Raw genomic sequence first — 12465 nt, forward strand, 5'->3', positions numbered from 1 at the left:
GAGGTTTATTTAGGATTTTACCCCAGGAAATATACTGCCACAGGGGGTGGATTAAACTGTCCGGTGGGTCGGATTAGGCCCCCAAGGCAGACTTTGGACATGCCTGATCTAGACAAACATCTCTCCCGGCCATAAGCTTCTGCAAGGATTTCGTGCTCTGCTCATGGCCATATTTACTATCAAGTGCACATGGGTAGAAACAAACAGCTCACTGTGCTTGTTCCCAGAACAGTACAAGCTGAGTATTGACATTTGAGTGATGAATGCTTTTTGTTTCGCGTTCTCCTTGGTGCGTGTTGCCCGGAGATCCTGTGCCTGTGTTTTCACATCTCAAACCCATTCTTCGCAGCTTGTAAACATGAGCACTGACCTGAGGTGAGCTCAGCTGTCAGGCTTGTCTGGCCACAATGTATGTGCCAAAGTCAGATGATACATGTTCCTCTTAGTGTGGAATCTTAAAAAGAGATAGGAACAGGTTTAGCCTGAGTAAAAGCATGTGAAACAGGAAGAAAGGTCCTGCAGTCCATCTATACAAAAGCACAGGTGAGGGGTGGGGAACCTCAGGCCCACAAGCTGAATGTGGTCCTCTAGGCCACACCCCTCACCCAGGCCACACCCCTCTCTGGTCCTGTTTTGCGTTCCAAGGGTTTTTGCCTGGCTGGAATGTGTCCTTGAACACTGATCATGCTTCTTGCTTGCATGAATGGAGGATAAAGAGTAGCATGGGAGAAATGTGTAGGATGTAGAAAAAACTATACTACTATACAAAAGTGGAATTTACGACTCCTTTTGCTACTGGTCCTGACCACCACTGGCTTGTGATTTGGGGTGGACGCTGCCAGGTTCCCATTCCAAAACACAACAAGGACTCTTACTTGAAAGCAAGGAAGAGATTTCCATTCAGGCTGATAGTGGTGAAAACTCCACAGCGAGCACAAGTTCCAGAAGATTCCAAAAACATGACCTAAGCAAGAGGTTCATAACGTAACAGAAGATACGAAGCTGTCCCAACATTTCACACTGCCCTCCTGCCAAGCTGTTAAAGATGAGGCAGGGTGAGCTGACCCAAGAGTTTGCTGCATGCACACATGCACGCTCCATTTGGGCTGATGTGTCTGATACCACTTATGAAGGCAGTGCCTTGTTCTTCATGACATCTTCTGCTGCCATCTTCTCTTGTTCTGCCCTTCCCTCTGGCTGGTCGCAGTCTGCTCCTCTCCTGGTGAGGCTGTGTGCTCCACTGGAGGGGCAGAGGAGAAAACCATCAGAGCTACTTTCCCCTCTCTGACATTCAGGTTCACAAGGGGAAGACCAGTCTTGCAGCCCCTTATCTCCTCTACCTCCTTTTCCCTCCTCTTCCTCCTGGTCCATCTGGGGCTGCCAAGGGGCTCATGACAGTTGCCCACCCACATTTTCCCTCTACCAAAGTATGCCCCCAAAGCAGAGTCACTGAGCATGTGCATGTTTACATGTATACATGTTCTTGTGGGGTAGCCATGTTAGTCTGTTGCAGCCAAAGCAACCAAGACTATGTTGTTGTTGTTTAGTCGTGTCCGACTCTTCATGATCCCATGGACCAGAGCACACCAGGCACTCCTGTCTTCCACTGCCTCCCGCAGTTTGGTCAAACTCATGCTGGTAGCTTCGAGAACACTGTCCGTCTCGTCCTCCGTCGTCCCCTTCTCCTTGTGCCCTCCATCTTTCCCAACATCAGGGTCTTTTCCAGGGAGTCTTCTCTTCTCATGAGGTGGCCAAAGTATTGGAGCCTCAGCTTCACAATCTGTCCTTCCAGTGAGCACTCAGGGCTGATTTCCTTAAGAATGGATAGGTTTGATCTTCTTGCAGACCATGGGACTCTCAAGAGTCTCCTCCAGCACCATAATTCAAAAGCATCAATTCTTCAGCGATCAGCCTTCTTTTTGTATATTCACAGGCTCGGGGCAGAGAATACACTAAAGGCAGGTCATTTGAGGATGTTGTCACTGCTTCCCCACCCTTCCCATGTGTGTGTTCTCTGTATGCTGTTTGAACATCTGGATAAGACTAGACTCAGTGATTCTAGAAACCATGAACCCATGTTTGTTTATTTTAACCACATCGAGAAACAAAATAGTCTGGCATTCTGAGGTTTTCACTGTTTAGTGCACTTACAGATATTACTACTTTATAATTAAATGAGTCTTCATCATCTTTTAATTTCAATAACAGCACCCTAAAGGATCCATAACTTCTCTTTAATGGAGCTATATATTGTATTAGAGAAGCAATTTTCTATTTAATTTATTGCTCATCCTAAAAGGTTTATGGATATCAACTCTGTACTTCAGTACATCATTCAACCCTGTTTTTTTTTCTTCATATTGCTAACAAAATTCACAACAATACTGTATAAGTAAATTATTGTCAGCCTGATAATCAGATCAGTTACCTCACTCACTCTGGGACATTTTTGAAACTCTAGGAATGTCATATTTTTATTCTTCTCAGAATGGGATCATTAATATAATTAATATCATTCTGCACCTAAACTGATTCAGCTGGAGTTTCATTAATTGTTTTCTGATAAACTAATAAAATGTTAGATAACTACTATGCCAATATTTATTCACTTACTGGCCTACGCAAGGAGAGGATATTCAATGAAACATCTTCAGAGGAATATTTAACTTTATAGCTGGCAAGGTTTGACAGTAGAATTTGGCAAAGGAATGTTTTTAATAAACTGGGAGAGATCAGTTTCCTCATAATGCAGCCGCTGTAACAAAACAAATGGATTTCTCAATGGTTATATGACATCATGTGTTCCCTACCTCATGCTCAAATAAAACAGCTGCATCAGAAATCAATAATTCAAAGAATTATTATGCCATCAAGTCTCTGTGCTTTGACCCTCTGCGTCTCACTCTCTCCCCTTTCCTGGGCTGAAATCTAAACCTTCTTTGTGCTGGGCTGGCATGTGTGTGTGTGTGTGTGTGTGAATTGGGCAGAGATGTCCCTCTACTCAGGTCTGCTACTAGTGCTATCCATGTGTTATTCTTGGAGAAGGCATTTGTGTTGAAGCAAGAGTGGGGGGCGTCTGTGTCAGCCCACCCCCATGTTGCATCCCTGGACCAAACCCAGCCATAAATGCCTGTGTGTTGTGATCATCGTCATGGATGTCAGGGGGGTGGGGCTAGCCCTGGGATGTGATGTCAGGAGTGGGGCCAGCAGTGCAGCCCTACTCCCGTTGCTGCGTCATCCCACGAGTGCCAATACACACAAGCAACATGTGACTACTGTCCAGGAGACAAGCTGCTGTTCAGTTTACAAAGCAGGTTGGGCCACATCCGCATATGGATCTGTCGTGTAGCAACAAGATGCCGAGCTCTGCCCTTGTACCCAGGTCTCTCTTGGAGACACAAGACTCCCTTTGCAGTTTCTGATTTTCATTCTCTTTCAGTTATTTCCTAGTCAAACTTTTGATTGCTTGGGTTACTTTGTGCTGCCCATTGCTGCAGACAGGTGTTCCATGTTGCATACCCTCCAACACTTCTCTGATGAAAATAGGGGCATTCTATTCCATCATCATTTTATTATTTATACCCCACCCATCTGACTGGGTTGCCCCGGACACTCTGGGAGGGTTGCAGCATATATGAAAACATAATAAAACTATACAGGGTTGCCTTAGGATGACTTCTAACGGTTGTATAGTTACTTATTTTCTTAGCTCGAGAGTCGTATAACTCCATACCCTCCAACATTTCTCCAATGAAAATAGGGATGTCCTAAGGAAAAACGGGACATTCCGGGATCAAATAAAAAACCAGAACAGCTTCTGTAAATCCGGGACTGTCCCTGGTAAAACAGGGACACTTGGAGGGTCTGATGTTGCCTTTGAATCTATTTTCTTAGATCCTGTAATTATATCTACTGAACACGGATGTGTTTGCACAGGTGTTTGTGAGACATAAAACAACTTTTTTTTTTTAAATAAATGAGAATTGGTACTTGGTCACAACCTGAAATCCTGTGTTCTCTGCAACATTCCAGATTCAAATGCGACTGTGTGGGTCTGTATCTGAGTGTTGTGCTATCTGGATGTTATTTATAACTCTGCATTGCAGAGGAGTGTCAAGTGGCGTTCAACAGCGCCTTTGGCAAGGTGCCCAGCTTGTCACGGGCTGGTTATGTCACTACATGAAGAAAGTTGTTTTTGAGACTGAGCATACAGTGTTGTTTTCAAAGAATTGCCATCGTCAGCCTGCTTCCAAAGGCTGCGCGATTGCGTCACGTATTGTGACACGCTGCTCGACTGCCAGACCCAAACCGACTGTGCTGCTCCTAGGCCCAGCGCCTGAGCTTTAGAAGTACATTTGAATGGATGTGCACAGGCCCAGCACATTGATGGAAGAGCAATGTGGTTCACTTCACCTTTCAACACAAACCGACCTTATTCACAGTTCCGGAAAAAATACACCAACTGTAATGGAGCTTACCTCTGAATATTCAGCAGTCATTTCCATGTATATTGCAAACTAATTCCCTCCCTCCCTGGAAGCAAATAACATGGAAATAAGCACTAAACTTGTGCTATATCCCAGTATATTTCTAGGAGTCCATTTTATATTGTGTGAAAGTTCAAATATAATGAACCAAAATGAACAGTTATGGAAATGTTGAGGGGAAACGAACGAACTGCCATGAGAATACTGCTTTCCTGATGTATATTTTGCTCTAGGGGACTTAGTGTGGTCAGAATCGAGTTTTCACTTCCGGAGTTAACACTAAATACATTACTTTTGGTAAATGAGCCACCATAGTCACTAGAGGGCCGTGAAAATTTGTGTCCCAGGCTTTTTAGACTCGTTTACCCATGTACTATCTGAAACCAAAGGGGCACGTTGGTTGCCAGATGTGACCCCCCCCCCCACAACTCTCCTATCCCACTACCAGTGTTAAGAAAGTTATTCAGGAGGAAGACTGGATTAGGCCAATTGCCATCTTGTCAAACATCCTGTTCTTACAGTAGCCAACCAGAAGCCTGTGGGAAGCCCACAAGATAAAATTAGTGTATGTGCAAGAGACATTATAGAGGTTTTCTATAAATATTTTGAATAAAGCACAAATCACATGCAGAAATAAGGCCATAGTGATTTCAGTGCTGGTGTGCATACAAATGCAACACGTTTACTCTTCTGCCTAGCCTGGTCAATCTCACATCATAGAATCGTACAGTTGGAAGGGACTCTGAGGGTCATCTAGTCCAACCCCCCTGCAATGCAGGAATAAGCAGTTATCCTATACGGGGATTGAACCTGCAACCTTGGCATTATCATACTCTGACAACTTTACGTTTTACTTTTGTTTCAACTAAATAACGGGCATGATCCCACCCCAAAATTAAGCACTTTTAAGCCCCGTTGATCTAATCAGGAGAGAATTATGCACAAGCATTTAACCTCTCCTCTTGAAATCAATGGGACTGAGAAGCTCTCAGTTTGCCTGGATTTTACTCAGACCATCTATTGACCCATTGGCATTTCAGCCTCCGCAAGTTGTTAGAAAAGCAACCTAATGATAACTTTGAAATTGTTTCATCAGAGTCAGTATTAGTACTTCCTCCCGGTGGTTCCACTGCTACCTCAAGGCAGTATGATGACTTTGTATAAACACATGATGAAAGCAGAGGGCTGTTAATTGGAAGGTGCTCGGGCCTAATTATTTTCTTTACGATACTGAGCAAGCTATTTAATATCATAGTTTCCTCAGTTTCCTTATTTGCAATACAAGGTCAATGGCCACCTCTGGCCAAGTGTTGTAAAGCTCATTACACTGATTTTTTTATTTATTTAAAGAACAGCATCTGCAGTTGTACACCTCTGCAGAAATTTGTGTTGCGATTGGCTGATCCTTTACTAGGCTTCAGTGACCCATCGAAAGGCTACTTGGCAGGTCGAGACACAGCAGCAGAAAGAGGTAACCTAGGTATAACCCTCCAGGTGTCCCTATTTTCTGGGGACAGTCCCAGAATTAGAAAAGCCATCCCGGCTCTTCTGATTTGATTCTGGAATCTCCCTATTTCCCCTGCCAGTGCTGCCACCATGAAGCTCAGGGTGGAAGATGAGCCGGCACTTTTCTCAAGCAGTGGTGGTAACGAGGGAGCCTCCTGTTGGCTCTCCATGACCAACGGCCTCTTCCTTCCTTGGGCAGCTCTTTGTGGCTGCTGGAGAGGCTGCCGCCATCAAAGTTCAACCCTGTGTGATGTGTCAACTCTGAGGGGCAGTTAGAGGGCAGGGAAGAAAGTGGGAGCAGAGTGGGTTGCAAGGAGTCTTTTGGTGTTTTTTTAATGCTTTGTGTGCCCACGTTTAATCTTGCCCCTTTCTAAAATTTATTTATTGGTATGTGTTTTCCTTTTTGTAGATCTACCAAAGAATCAAATCAAGTCAAACTGGGATTAAGGGGTTTCCTCAGGACGATGGAGGGTGTGTGTGCTCTGTCCCGTTGGTGGAGTAGTGGTAGCACTTGCCCATCTTCTGACAGGAAATGCTTTGTTGGGAGGTGACCAAAAAATGGGGGGTTGAAGAGGGTCAGTCGAGGAGACTGAAAAAAAGTCTCTATTTTCCTCCCAACTCCCATCAGCCCTAGCAAGCCAATGGCCAGGATGATGGGAAGTGGTGTCCCCAACATCTGTAAGGCTGCAGGTTCTCCATCCTTGCCCCGGAACACCTAATAGGTTGGTTCTAGATTAAATCAATGTACAGTCATACCTCGGGTTAAATTTGCTTCAAGTTGAGCGCGTTCGAGTTGCGCTCCGCGGCAACCCGGAAGTAACGGAGCACATTACTTCCGGGTTTTGCCGCTTGTGCATGTGCAGACGCTCAAAATGACACCACGCGCATGTGCAGAAGCGGCGAAAAGTGACGTGCGCATGCGCAGACATGCCATCGCTAGATACGTTTACTTCTAGATGCGAACAGGGCTCCGGAACGAATCCCATTCATATCTAGAGGTACCACTGTATTTGCTCCAATTATGACTGCATCTGGATGCAGCAACCCACGTTCTCCGCAGTTAATGTCAGAACCTGTCTAATTACCCTACTTATCTCCCTTAGCTATGTGGCCTCCACAAAGCCCTGCTTTTTGTTACCCACAATCTAATTTCTGTGTAATTGTGCCAGTATTTGTTTGCTGATGCACTCTGAAATTAGATTGCAATCGAAGGCTGTGCCTGAAAAGTATTTAGCACATTTCTGAGTGCTCTTGAAATAAACAAAACAGGATTAGACATCTTTGTTCATTAGCTGAGAACCAGATGTGAGACAGACAAGCCCTGGTTGTAAACTTCTGAGAGGCAATCGGCTGACGCTGTTTGAAACAGACAGACCTTTACAGTCCAATTCACCTGGGAAGTTACAGTGGTACCTCTGGTTAAGAACTTAATTCATTCCGGAGGTCCGTTCTTAACCTGACACTGTTCTTAACCTGAGGTACCACTTTAGCTAATGGGGCCTCCTGCTGCCGCCGCGCGATTTCTGTTCTCATCATGAGGTAAAGTTCTTAACCTGAGGTACTACTTCTGGGTTAGAGGAGTCTGTAACCTGAAGCGTTTGTAACCCGAACCGTTTGTAACTTGAGGTACCACTGTATTATGTTCTCAACAGTCATCTATGGAGAATGGAAAGGCCCTTTGCAGACACTGACTTGGATCCTAAGTGGACTTAACATCTATGCAAGGAAAGTTCCCTTGTCTCCAACTCCCCTGAAGCAACTTCAATAAAGCCTAACTCGAGATCAAAGGACCTGCCCGAACAATATGGTATAGGGTGTGAGGTAGAGGAGATTGCCCCTGTGATGTGTGTGAGTGACATCTGCACCCCACAGGGCATGCCAATGTGATGCACATGTGCACTTGCCGACGTGACATGTGCATGCCCTGGACACCCACTGTCGTGGGGCAAGGTGGCGTGCCTCTTTCTGCCCATTCCCTGCAACAACTGCCACTTTTTGTGCCATCTTCTATACCGTTCTGGAGGGCTCCTCAATCTTCAGGTGCAGCTGGGAGGGGGGCAGCTTGGGGGAGGGGTCCACAGTATGGAACTGCTTTCTGCTAACCCAAGACCACCCCAGCACACAAGGAACCCAGTGTTTCCAAACATATGTGGCTAACAGGGCTTTTACAGCTGCAGCGAACACCTGAGAAACCACTTTGCAGCAGAGGTAAAGATTTACATCAAATGTCGTAGAAAAAGTACTTGTGTGTAAGAAGAGCCAGAAAACTCCACAAGGAGTTTGTAGATAGGCATACCAACAACAGATTACACTTAACTAAACGACTCTTTCTTTTTTGGTTTCAGATTCCTCTGATGAAAGATCCTGGCTGGATTCGAAATGTCTGGACTTGCAACCTGAATGTGAGTTATTTTTATTCTATTTGCATTGATTTCATGGGCTGATCTAAGATTTGTAGGCATTGCGTTCTGTGGTTAAGCAGGTGAGTTGTACCATGCTCAGCAGATCAAGAATTAGTAGATTCCACATAAAACATTATGGGGTTTTCCCCTCAGCGGCAATCAACTCACATTCACAAACAAGGGAGATTAGAATCTGCAAAACAGGCATGAGAAAGCCGCGAGCTAAACTTATTGCAACCCTCCATACTTAAGTTGTTTTCAAAATGAGTCATCTGTGCCACCTCATATGGTTCTTTGTATGGGCTGATTAGCTTATAGCCAACCACAGCCACTGTGTCACATGGCAGGAGGGAAGCCTATCAGAGAAGAAACAGTAGAAACAGATGTTCTCAGGTTATAATGCTCATGTTAAGCACAGCTGGAAAAAGCCACATACACTGGGAGGGGAAAAGCTGCTACTACATATCAGCAAATATGGACCTGCTTCAAAGAAGAAGAAGAAGAGTTTGGATTTGATATCCTGCTTTATCACTACCCAAAGGAGTCTCAAAGCGACTAACACTCTCCTTTCCCTTCCTTCCCCACAACAAACACTCTGTGAGGTGAGTGAGGCTGAGAGACTTCAAAGAAGTGTGTCTGGCCCAAGGTCACCCAGCAGCTGGATGTGGAGGAGCGGAGATGCGAACCCGGTTCACCAGATTACGAATCTACCGCTCTTAACCACTACACCACACTGGCTCTCAAAGGTTGATTGAAAGTCAGTTTCAGTTTCTTTCAGTTTCCTGTTTCTCTTTTTCTTTTAAATAAGTTTTATTAGGGTTTACTGAGAAAAATATGAAGCTTAATATCAAATATCTTTCCCCCTTTTTATTTGAACCAAGTCCTTGATCTAACCACAGTGGACCCTCTAGTTAAATACTGCTCTGGATACGTAACTTTCGGGTTGTGAACGTGGCAAACCTGGAAGTGTATACTTCTGGGTTTCGCCCTGCGCGCATGTGCAGAAGCGCTCTGCGCGTGTGCACAGAAGCAGCGCCTCTGCCTACAGACTTTTTGGGTTGCGGACGGACCCCCGGAATGAATTTAATTCGTATCCGAAGGGTCCACTGTACAGTATAATAAAAACATAAAGAAATAAAGATGGGAGAAAGGAGTAGAAAAAGAGAGAAATAGAGAACCACCCTTTTGGCTCTCCCCCCCCACTACTCCACTGTTTTTGTCCCTCTACTTTCCCCCAGGAAAACTCGCTCTTTAACACTGGCTCAGAACAAATGGCAATTTGGGTTTTCTGTGGATAACCATTGGCTCTGATTCAGCAGTAAAGAACAGGTTTTCGGAGGGAAATCACCGGAGCAAAAAGAAAGTGATTGGACACAGCATTTTAAAGCACAGACCTGGGCCTGGAAATGTGGCACAAAAGGAAGCCTGGGTGAGACCTGTGTTAGGGCTTATCCACAATTACCTTTCCTGCACTCTTTCTGAGCACAGTCCACAATTTAAAGCTCTGTCTGATCCCCCTTGTGTGTTTTGTTCCAGAGCTCTCCCCATGAAAACCTGCTCTTTAAAGCTCAATCAGAGCAAATGTCAATCTGCGGGGGGAAACCCAAATTGACGTTGGCTCCGATTCAGCTTTAAAGAGCGGATTTTCACAAAAAAAGCTTGGGGCAAAAAAAACAACACTCTGACACGGAGCGTTAAAGCATGGATCTCTGCCTGGACAGAACAGAGCAAAATGTAAGTGTGGATAAGCCCTTAGTCTGTTGCAACAAAGGGTTCTGTGGGACTTTAAAAACATGCACATTTATTACGGTGTAAGCTTTTGTGGACTGCAGTCTACTTCATCAGATGCAGGAAAATATTATATTTGGCACACACAGCCACTCTCTGTCCAAGTCCATGTGGAAAAGGGTGGTATTCTTAGCTTGCGGGATAGTGCAAGTTTTGGCTTGGAATCCTAGGCACCCTTTATTTGGGAGTCAGCCATGCTAGAGACCGTGGAAAACTTCTGAGTAAACAGGCCCTGTATATTTCTTTTGTGGTTGTTCTATGGTACTCTGGTATCTAAGTAATAGCTTTGGTGCTCTTAAGCAGGATTAGCAGTATCAGGAAATATTTTCTTATCCTTGCCATGGGAAAATATTCCCTGGGAAAACAAAGGCTTTGCTTTAAAATGTCTTTGCCTGGCATGTACTCAAGGTCTCCTAGTTTCTTCACCCCCTCTTGGATGTTGTCAGAAAGTATTTTATTTAAAACAAAAAGTTCAGGCTTGGGAGTACAGTGCAAATAATAGACTGATGGCACTTGTCTGAAGTGGAAGGAAGCCACCCTAACCCCTCAATCCCTCAGTGTTAGAGCTTTCAACAGTACTTCTGTTTTATGCACGGTTCTGACACACGGGTCAGCATTTCAGCTCCCACATACATGTTGAGTATTGTTACTTTTCCAGGTTTTGGGTGGGTGTAACTAGGGTAAGGTCACTGGAAGTGGGATATCTAGTCAACAGAGGCACCAGCTTCTCCAGAGGATCAGGGATTTTTAAAACCATCATCATCACTTAAATAGAGATAGCGCCTGCCTGATATGTAATGAGACGGAGCTCCAAAGCGTAGCTACTGCCAGACTAAAAATCCCAATTTGCGCTCTGTGCAGAACAGACCTGCTGATGAGATGGTATCTGCAGAAGACTCTCTCTTGCAGAACCCAGTAAGCAGTTGGTGAGGCAATCTTTTTGGTATCCTGGTCCCATTTTGTTTTAGACATCTTGGTCCCCTTAGCCAACCCTCCTGGTTTTTTTGTTTTTTTAACGGGAGACCTGGAACATGAAGTTCCAATGGCTCCTCACTTTGGTCATGGCATGTGTCATAAGCACACAGATATCCCTTAGTCTTATTCCAGCAAACATTACTTATTCTCCCATCTCCACTCCATGCAGGTGGAATTTCTTGTAATCCTCATTATCACAGCTGCCAAAGATGGCAGCCAATCAGGGCAGAGTTCCAACAGGAAAAGGAAGTGCTGAGCTGTTGCATAGCAACGCTGGCGCTAGTGTTGACGTGCTTTCTTACTGCTGGATGTCAGTGGTTCTTTTTTTTTTCAGTTTTCTAGACCAGGCTACAGAAAGGCACATGCGTTCTCAACCTTAAGAAGTCGTAGTGGCAAGCTGTAGTGGAGTTGCGAGTCAGGGAATGATCTTCTTGGTGTATACGTGCGAGGTATCTGAAGGGTGTGAACTGCAACTACTGCCTGTACCAGAGATGTGGGGCCTATGGTACCCCAGGTGTGGTTTGACTACTACTCGCATCATACCAAATCACTGTCTATGCTGGCTGAAGCTGATGGGAGTTCAGCATCTTCTGGAGTGCCACAGGTTCTCCACTTCTGGCTCACCACCCTCTTTTATCAGACAAGGGCTGCAAACCTATATCCACTTACCTGGGAGTGAGCCTCACTTACTTCTGAGTGGACATGCTGCAGTATAAATTACTGTATTCCAACAGGTCTAAAGAGTGTGCCAATGCAAGAGTGTTGCTTGACGGTTTGGAATCTTACCCCTGCCTTTGGGCTAAAGGGAAAGGCAGAAAAGCACTGTGGGCTGGAACCAGTTTTGCAGTTTGAATTTGGGAGAGGTGGAGAGACTAAAGAGTTTTAGGTGGAGCCAGCTAAAACCAGGATGCAGAAGCTGCCTGAGGTGTGCTGGGCTGTGACAGACAGGTTTTCTGTCTCCAGTTTCTATATTTGTTGGTAAAAAGAATGATAAATGTCACTATTAAGTCTTCAGTGAGGTCTTGTTCAAAAGGAAACTAACAAAATACATTGAAGTCGGTATAGAAATAATGTATATAAATGTCTGTTAGTAAAAATAAACTGGGAGTGCTTTGTATAAAAGGAAAGTAACATAATACAAAAGAGAACATAATTCAGAATCTTACTCTGCTCCCACAGCTAATGCTAATTTAGAAGAAAGTACTTGTAATCCACAGGTGGCGCTGTGGGTTAAACCACAGAGCCTAGGGCCTGCCGATCAGAAGGTTGGTGGTTCAAATCCCCGCGACGGAGTGAGCTCCCGTTGC

At 44.8% G+C, this 12465-nt stretch overlaps 1 protein-coding gene across 4 annotated transcripts in view; it reads left to right on the forward strand.

Moving 5' to 3' along the window:
• LPIN1 (lipin 1) overlaps positions 1–12465 on the forward strand; it is an 85508-nt gene that overhangs the window by 18258 nt on the left and 54785 nt on the right. For 3 of the 4 annotated variants that reach the window (XM_080997983.1, XM_080997986.1, XM_080997984.1), the window contains exon 2: positions 8339–8395. In XM_080997983.1, coding sequence (XP_080854109.1) covers positions 8339–8395 — 57 coding nt within the window. Of the gene's footprint in view, positions 1–8135; positions 8202–8338; positions 8396–12465 lie in introns of those variants that run through there. The other variant, XM_080997985.1, reaches the window with a different exon arrangement.

The sequence above is a fragment of the Podarcis pityusensis genome (genome assembly GCF_964106645.2).
Source record: "Podarcis pityusensis genome assembly, chromosome: 3".
In the NCBI taxonomy this organism is placed as follows: Eukaryota; Metazoa; Chordata; class Lepidosauria; order Squamata; family Lacertidae; genus Podarcis; species Podarcis pityusensis.